Raw genomic sequence first — 9,682 nt, forward strand, 5'->3', positions numbered from 1 at the left:
AATTAAAAAAAAAAAAAAAAAAAAAGACAATATGAAAAAGGGACTCAGAACCTTGTCACTAAAAGGAACTGGGGATGTTGGGAAGAGAAACCACAGGAAGATCTGCAGTGATAGAAGAGCCAATAAATAAAAAAGGTATAGGGAGTTCTTTATACCACTCCCAGCACTAAGACTAAGACCTCAGGGAATGACAAGTCTTCAACTGAATATGAGGAAGAGCTTTTTCTTTTTTTATTAGAGAGTTAAATATAGTAGTTGGGTTTATCCCAACAAAATCATATATGCATGGAATTTGATTTCAGATCCTTTTCCCATCTCTCCTCCTTCCCCCATTCTCCTTGAGGAAGAATTTTCAGACCAATCTGTTAAAAAATAGATCAATCTGTCTTGGAACATAATAAATATCTAAGTTCTGGGATGTTGAAATAGAAACTGCACCACCAGGAAAAAAAAAACAGGGACCAATGTACAGGTTTCCAGTTATAAAAACTCACATGGCACAAGTGTGTATTCCCCCATGTAATAATAGGTGTACTTTATTATCTGATTGGCATAATAACCAAAAAATTTACTAATGTTTTTAAATAAATGTTTTTTCTTCAAATGGACATTTGAAAAATAAACAAGATATATGGACAGACCTTAATTCAGTCTATGAGTAGTGCTGATTCCCAGACCTGTTATCGTAACCGCCACTTAAGTGGTAGTCTGGTCTCCAGACTAGGAAACCATGGCCTTGAATGAGTATTTTAAATAAAGGGTTTTGAAAAGTGACATTTCAGAATTTTCTAGGACTTCACCTTTCTTTTTTCCTGTTGCAGAGCTGTACCCATGTGACTGTTGTGGACAGAGCAGTGACCGTCACAGACCTTCGATGAGAATTTGCTCACACACCTTCTGAGAATTATAAAACTATATCAATGTACTGTAGCCCCTTAATTTAAGCTTCCTGGAAAGCTTTGGAAGTTTTTTAAGACAGAATAGGAAGGTAGCAACACCTGGGGAAGAATTGATTTTTTATTTCTGGTTTAAAAAGAAATAATTGATTATATTTTTTAGGCAAATCTGGAAAGGAGCATAATCTCAGTAAAGCAACTAACTCAAAAATTAAGTCAAAAGAATGGTATGAGGAGCACCCATATGTCCTTCTTTCTGGATTCACCAAGTGTTAACCTTTTTTTCTTTTAAGCTATCTTATAATTTATCTGCCAACTTGTTTATAATCTACCTTTGAACTAAATGAGGGCATCTATGCAGAAATTTGGAAGCCATCTAGAAACCTTTTGGGTTTTCCTTTTTATGGGAATATTAATGGAGCTTATTACAAGGGGTGGGGCACATCTCACTACATCTGAACAGACAGTGAGACTCACAAACCCTGATGAATGATTTTTGTCTGGAATTGTGTTATTTAACAAATATTTTGGGATATATTTCCTCTGCAATAAAATAACAACTTATTTTGTTGTGTTCTAGAGTGATCTGTTTGATCAAGCATCACATAAATAGGCTAAGTAAAATATCTAGTGGTTCTGAGAAAGGGGAGGGGAAAATAGGTACTGACACTAAAGGTGTGTCCCAATTCACTTTTAATTATTCAGTGTTTTTTTCTCAGCCTACTGCCATCTTCCAGGAGCATGAAGTCATCTCTGTTCTTTTGGTGCTATCTCAAGTGGGTCATCCCATTCACTTCCTCCTTCTGTACCACAAGCTTTCATCTGGGGATAGTGGAGCCTTTGTTTGGAATACCAGGTACACTCCAAGTAAATGGTTATCTTCCCTAGCCACCTACCCTGCTCATTTTATTGTGTTGGCTATTCTTTCCAACTTGGACAACATCTCGGAAGGTGTGTGAAGCTGTACTTGATACTACATTTTTCTTTCTATGAGCTGAGCCTAGTGTTGTCCCAAGGTGGCCTAGAAATAATGGTGGTATTTGTGACACCTCATGTGAGGACAGGAGAGTAAACACCTTGGAGAGAATATTTGGTCTATATCAGAATGCATGGGGTGTAGGGAATCTGAAAATGTATAAAATTTTGCTTCATTTTAGATTTTGTGTCCTGAATTTTGCCCAGTTTTTATTGCTTAGGCTCGTGGTCCTTGAACCTTTCCCCTCAAAGAACCAAGTTTCTATATTCTTTTTCTTCTCTTGGGTTCTTAACTCCCAAGATACCAGAAATTCTTCTGCAGTTTTGGTATAGTTCCAATTGGGGAGCCAAGTGGATTTGGACAAGGGGAAGAGCAACTCCTCTGATGAAACCCAGAGGCAGCCTGACTCTTCCAACTTGCCCTGAACAGTCCTGAAATTGCCTGGTCCTATATTTCCTAGGGAACCCATCCCTGTATTCCACTCTCTAGTTTGCCACTTAGTTTAGGCCTATATTACTTTTTTCCCCCTGGTATTGGATATTGAGGCCAGGGCTTTACACATGCTAGACAAGTGTTCTGCCACTGAATCACTACCCCAGCCCTACTTATTTTTTATTTTGAGACATGGTCTCACTAATTTATTCAAGTTGTCCTAGAACTTGTGGTCCTCCTGCCTCCTGCCTCAACCTTCTGAGTTTCTGGTGCCACTGTACCTAGCCTATATTATCTTTTACCTAGACTATTACAATAGGCTTTTACCAAGCCTCTTTGTTTTTATAATTTCTTCATTCCATATTCTGCATATTACATCATTTTTGTATTTTTTCTTTGGCTCAGAAACCGGCAATGACTTTCATTCACCTGAAAGCCCAAATTTAGCCCTTATTCAGAACTTTCCTCCTGTGACCACTTGAATTTCTTACCTGTGGCTACACATTCAAATACCTGGGGAGCTTTTAAAGTGATACTGATTCTCATGTCCCCCAAATTTCTAGGATATTGTTCTTATTTATTTTCTTTTTAACAAAAATTTGTTTATAAAGCTGATGGAATTCTCAGGTGGAGCCAGGGTTGAAAATCACTGCAATGGTTCTTTATACCTAAGAATTAGGAGCTCTCATCAATCTTTGCATATCACTGATATTTGCAAATATCAATTCAAATTAAGTCCAAGTGAACTGAATGTGTCATATATTGATCACCAACTAATCACCAAACTGCTGTATTTTCTTTTTTTCATCTGTTCTTTTTAGGTATATGTGACAATAGAGTGTATTTTGACATATTTTATTTATATATATATATATATATATATATATATATATATATATATATATATATACACACACACACACACACACACATATATACATACATACATACACACACATATACATACATACACACACACACACACATGGAGTATAACTTTTTCTAATTAGGATCCTGTTCTCACAGTTGTACGTGATGAGGAAGTTCACTGGTTGTATATTCATATATGAACATAGGAAAGTTATGTCCAATTAATTCTACTGTCTTTCCTATCCCCATCCCTATTCCCTTCCCTTCATTCCCCGTTGTTTAATCCATATGAACTTCTATTCTTCCCTCCACCCATCTTATTGTGTGTTAGTAGCCACCTATCAGAGAGAACATTTGGCCTTTGGTTTGGGGGGATTGGCTTATTTCACTTAGCATGATAGACTTCAGTTCCATTCATTTACCAGCAAATACCATAATTTCATTCTTCTTTATGGCTGAATAATATTCCACTGTGTATATATACCACATTTTCTTTATCCATTCATCAGTTGAAGATTACCTAGATTGGTTCCAAAGCTTAGCTATTGTGAATTGAGCCACTATAAACATGGATATGGCTGCATCACTGTAGTATACCAAGGAGTGGGATACCTGGGTCAGATAGTGGTTCCATTCCAAGTTTTCTAAGGAATCTCCACACTACTTTCCATAGTGGTTGCATCAATTTGAAGTTCCACCTGCAATGTATGAGTGAACTTTTTCCCCCACACCCTCACCAACATTTATTGTTACTTGTATTCTTGCTATTTTCTTACCATTGCCCCTATACACAAGATACCTTAGTGACTAGATGGGTGCAGAAAATCAGTCTGTAGACATCCTCTTTGCACCTGCCACCATCTAGCCACCCAGAGACACTCTGTCCAGGATTCAGTGTCTCTCTTTATCTATCCTCAAGGAGAGGTATGATATCAAGCCAGCCCATAAGGAAGCAGGGAATTGTGTAGACTGATGGGAGAAAGATGCTGGAGTTATAGGGAAAGTAAGAAAGGGATATTAAGTGGGATTCAGATCATGAAACCCGAAGACAGAACCCCATATTGATAAAATTAGAATTAAAAAATAAAATTAAAAAAAAGACAAAGAAAAAAGAAAGGATAATGACTACACAGCTGAAAAAGACCAACACACCTGGACTCTTGAGCCTCAAAGGCCAGGAGCTTGTTCTGCTCTCCCAAGCTGTACAAGCACCATGTTTAGTTATCAGAGCTGAGAGGAGAGACAGAGGCGACATATGCATGACAGTTGGCCTCAGAAACACAGACCCTCCAGTGCTGAAAGAACTCTGGAAGGGCTGCTGGGGGTCAAGGTGGGACTGGGCTTTTCATGTGGTCATTCACACATACTCCTAGTTAAATGGGACCAAAGAGGAAGAAGAAATCCTTAAGCCTTTACAGTACTTTGAAGGGTACCAAACACCTTCAGAGGCAATGTGGGAGAAGCATTATTTAGCTGGACCAGTGTCCTAGTGTTTATTGCCTAAGAGACAAGGGCTTCAGCTTTCTATTGGTACAACAAAATTTTAAATGTGCTATCCCCTTTGCCTACTGATGGATTTTCTGGGTTTCAGTTTCCCCAGTGAAAGGAGATGTTTTTAAGATGGGGTTGAGAGGATGGAGACTGCTTAGGTCAAATTCCAGTGAATCCTGCAATTTTGGTCTGTTTTGAATGGATTTTGAGAACACAGTTTACAGACTAGACCAGATGTTGTTCCTAGAAAATAGTTTAAAACTCTTGGTATTGTATCATCCACCAACTCAGATCTCAATGCTTTAACCTCTCCTAGGTATGGAGACCCATTTATACAAGGATCTATAAAGCAAGTAAACCCAGAGTGGGGCTTCTTTTGGGGGGTGGGAGGCAGAGTACTGGGGAGTGAACTCAGGGACACTCAACCACTGAGCCATATCTCCAGCCCCATTTTGTATTTTATTTAGAGACAGGGTCTCAGTGAGTGTCTCAATGAGTTGCTTAGCACCTCACTGCTGAGGCTAGCTTTGAACTAGCGATCCTCTTGTCTTAGTCTCCTAAGCCAGTAGGATTACAGGCATGCACCACTGCATCTGGCAGAGTGGGATTTCTGAGTCAAGGCTTGTTTCTTTTCTTTCTTTCTTTCTTTCTTTGATACTTATTTTTAGTTGTAGTTGGACACAAAACCTTTATTTTATTTATTTATTTTTATATGGTGCTAAGGATTGAACTCAGGGCCTCTCACATGCTGGGCGAATGCTCCACTGCTGAGTCACAACCCCAGACCAAGGCTTGTTTCTTTTTTGTGAGAAGCTTTGTGTGGAGCACTGAGAAGTCCTGTTTGGATCAGAACCACTGGAACATTATAGTCTAGAGAGAAAGCGCCCGATTGAACATTTAAGACTTTGCTTCTAGGCCTATCTATTAATTCTCCAGAAAGTCAATTAATTTCCCATACTTCTCTAAAATCCCTAGAAGAGGGTGTTCTACCACTGAGCTACATCCTCAGCCCTTAGGGTCTTGCTAAGTTTCTCAGATTATTCTTGAGCTTACCATCCTCCTGCCTCAGGCTCCTGAATGTCACTGAAGTCTTTACTCCTTCTTCTAGGCTTTGAAGTTTAGTTAGCTTTTGCCTAGTTTAGGTTAGAAATGGAATACTGGGCTTAGACAGTGTGTCTAGCAGCATTCATTGAGTCTGTTAGATCCAGAATCCAGTCCAATAGCCCTGCATGCTGTGTCCTTTAGTGATCAAAACTGTTTCCCTTAAAACTGGGTTTCAAGTCCCACATACTCTGGTGATTTTTCTCACTGGTAAATTCACTCTAATAGCATGTATAGCCTGTTTCCCACAATTTGGTAGATTTTTTTTAATGTTTTGTGGTTTTTTATTGTCTTATGTGAGTCATATCTGAACTCTCATGGAAATTCTCTTAGGACAAGGATCATGTTTGCTTTATACACCGTATTAAATGCCTTTTTCTCAGTATAGCACTCCTTATTGTTTAGCTGCTCCTTGAAATAGTGTCCCTTGTGTTGAATCATATTTCAGGAAGTCAACTGGACCCATGCCTGAGCCTTGAGAAACTCTGCCCCCACCTTGTGAAAAGCCATCTCAGCTCCTTGACTCAGTCTCATGTCTTGGGCCTGTGCTACAGCAGAGCTCTCCTTCTAGCTTCCAGGACAGGTGGTTGTCCTTCCCAACTGGCCCATTTAATGGGTTGTTAGAATAGGATGTACAAAAGCTGAAAGGGGGAGGAAAAAAGGAAGAAGGAAACAGGAGATCATGACACTGAGATCTTGTTTAAGAAAACAAGGAAGGAAATAGTTTAAAGGAGGACATCGGGGGCTGGGCTGCATCCCCAGCACTGCAAAGGAAAAAGGACATCAGTGCTACCAGATGGCTCAGAATAGGCTTTCTGGACTAAAACCCAAACAAGTCCATGGGATCTTGCAGTTTGAGAGGCCTCCCCAGACAACCCCACTTAAAACCCTTCTATCTTCTACCCTGTTACATCACCTTCCTTACTGTCTGCATAGCACTGTCACTACTGGAATTGTCCTCTTTATTTATAGTTTTCATATATAAAGTATACCATTCAAGAATAAAAACTTTGTCTTGTTCACCTTGTATTCTCAGCATTCAGAAGAGTACCTGACACACAATAAGGTGTGAATAAACATACAGACTTGTCCAAAGTCAATCAGCTAATAAATGGCAAAGCTTTGCTTTTGGGGTAATAGAGCAGTCAATGTGCGCATATTTTCAATGAATATTTTAAAGATCGTACAATTTTAAAAATAACTAGTAACACAGTGACTGGGAAGGTTGAGGCAGGAGGAGTGTAAGATCAAAGTCAACCCCACAATTTAGCAAAACCGTATCTCAAGAAAATAATAATTGGGGATGTAGCTTACTGGTAGAGTACCCCTGGGTTCAATCACCAGTACAAAAAAAAATCAACCAGTTAATTACAGAAAGTGTTATGGTTTGAATTTTAAATGTTCCCTAATGACCCATTGCTAAAGACTTGGTCACCAGCCTGTGGTACTGTTGGAAGGTGTTGGAACCTTGAAGAGTCAGAGCCCAGTGAAAGGAAATTAAGTCATTGGGAGCATAATCTTGAAGGGAATATGGGAATTTGGTCTCTTCCTTCCTTCCTTCCCCTTTTTCTCTCTCTCACCATAAGGTAAGCACCCTTGCTCCACCACACATAGCATGACATGATGTTCTACTTCACCACAGGCCAAAAAACAACAACAACAAAAAAAAAAACAACAATGGACTATGGACTGAAACCATGAACAAAAATGCATCTCTTTTTAAGTTGTCTAAGGTATTTTGTCACAGTGACAGAAAGCTGACTAACACAGAAGTTTATCATGTAAAAGAAATAAAATAAGTTAGAAAATAAAAACTAATATATAGCCATTCATTTTTTATTTAGAGGTGAATGATTAATGCAGTCTCACAAATTAAAACTTCTGGAATTTCTACAAGTTTCACAGAGGAGAAAAGTTTAGAACTTTGATTGCTTTAATTAATAAGAAAGTGTTAAAAGAGAGCTAGGAATGTAGACCAGTGACAGAATTCTTGCCTAGCATATATGAGGTTCAATCCCCAGTGCTGTAAAAATAAATAAATAAATATTCTTTATAAAATACATTGCCAGCGGTAGTAGTGCTTGCCTGCAATCCCAACAACTCAAGAGGTTGAGGCAGGTAGGTTGCAAATTTGAGGCCAGCCTCAGCAACTTAGTGAGATATTGTCTCAAAATAAAAAATAGAGAAGGAGATGTAGCTCAGTGATAAGAGTATCCTTGGGTCCAATCTCTAGTACCAAAAGAAAGAAAGAAAGTCAAAAGATTGAATCAAGTTCTCTAGGCTCAAATTAGAAAAAAAGAAAACCAAATATATTAGGAAAGCCAAAAGGGAAGAAGTAAATGGTAAAACAAAAATTTTAAAATAGTGATGAAATCACTATGTCAATCTTTGAAAAAGCAGTAAAGTAACCAAAGAGAAAAAAGAAAAATGTAAACAAAATCGAAAATGAGCAAGGGTTTGCAATGAAAGCATGATATAAGAAAGTTGTGTGTACACCTGGACTGATGAATTTGCTAGGTTTACTTTGGCTCAAAGTTTTAGTCCAGATCATTGGCCCACACCTCATGATGGCCTTCTTACTGGCAGAGTCCCAAGGCCTTTCAGAGCATCACATGGCAAGAAATGGGGATCGTGTGTGTGTGTGTGTGTGTGTGTGTGTCTGTCTGTCTGTCTGTCTGTCTTCTGGTCTCTCTCCTTCTTATAAAGCCACTAAGTTCATGACTATGTAATCCTACTCATGTCCAAAGGCCCCACCTGTGAGCCACCAGTCACTAAGTTTCCATCCTCCTAATACCTAATGAGGATTCAGTTTCAACACATGAACCCTTGAGTCACACTTAAACCATATCCAAACCATAGCACGAACATAATCATTCTTAAGTGCACAGTTCAGTAGTATTAAGGATATTTACATTATTGTAAAACAGATCTCTACAACATTTCCATCTTTTGAAACTGGACAGTAATTCCCCTTTCCCTCATCCTCGGCTCCTGTTAATCAATGTTCTACTTTTGGTCTCTAAGAATTTGACTTCTTAAAATACCTCATAGAGGGGCTGGGGCTGGGGCTCAGCGGTAGAGTGCTCATCTAGCACATGCAAGGCACTGGGTTCGATCCTCAGCCCCACAATAAAATAAATAAATAAAATAAAGATATTGTGTCCAACTGCAACTAAAAAAATAAAAAATAAATACCTCATAGAAGTGGAACCATACAGTATTTGTTTTTTGTGACTGGCATATTTCACTTCATATAATGTCCTTATATGTTCATCTGATTTATAATATGTGACAGGATATCTTTCCTTTTTAAGGCTAAGTAATATTCTATTGCATGTATATACCACATTTTATTCATTCACCTCTTGGCTATTGTGAATAATGCCCCTATGAACTTGGGTATACAAAATCTCATGTTTTTAAATTGTTGTAGGCATGGGAAAAATAAGAAAACCAACATAATTCATTTGTAATGAACATAACCTAATAATGTAGATCCACATATATTTCACATCAATATCAATAATGCAGATGCAAAAATCCTAAGTTAAGCATTAATAAATTTATCAATATAGTAAGGAAATAATGGATCATAACTGCCAGCACATTTTGTGTATCCTCATTTAGAACTTGCCCATGATTCCCTAGCTGGTAAGAAATGGGTTGAGCTGGTAGCCTAGGTCTACCTGACCCCAAAGCCCATGATACATTTGGTGATTTTGTCCCTAGAAGAGAATCATGGCCTCATTAAAAGAAATCCACTAGCATAATACATCACGTAAAAAGACCAAACAAGGAACAAGAGTCTGTCCTAAAAAAGTATTTTAAGATAGAAAATCCATATCCATTTATTTACTAATTTTTGGTACTGGATATCAAACCCAGAGCTTCATGCATGCTAGACAATCACTCTACC

General features: G+C 38.3%; 1 protein-coding gene across 2 annotated transcripts in view; it reads left to right on the top strand.

The window, feature by feature from the left end:
- LOC107154207 (STAM binding protein) overlaps positions 1-1,461 on the top strand; it is a 30,941-nt gene extending 29,480 nt beyond the window's left edge. For both annotated transcript variants that reach the window (XM_015499793.2, XM_015499794.2), the window contains exon 10: positions 822-1,461. In XM_015499793.2, coding sequence (XP_015355279.1) covers positions 822-878 — 57 coding nt within the window. In that variant the 3' untranslated portion in view covers positions 879-1,461. The remainder of the gene's footprint in view (positions 1-821) is intronic.
- Positions 1,462-9,682: the final 8,221 nt, after the last annotated feature.

The sequence above is a fragment of the Marmota marmota genome, unplaced genomic scaffold, assembly GCF_001458135.2.
Source record: "Marmota marmota marmota unplaced genomic scaffold, marMar, whole genome shotgun sequence".
NCBI lineage: Eukaryota > Metazoa > Chordata > Mammalia > Rodentia > Sciuridae > Marmota > Marmota marmota.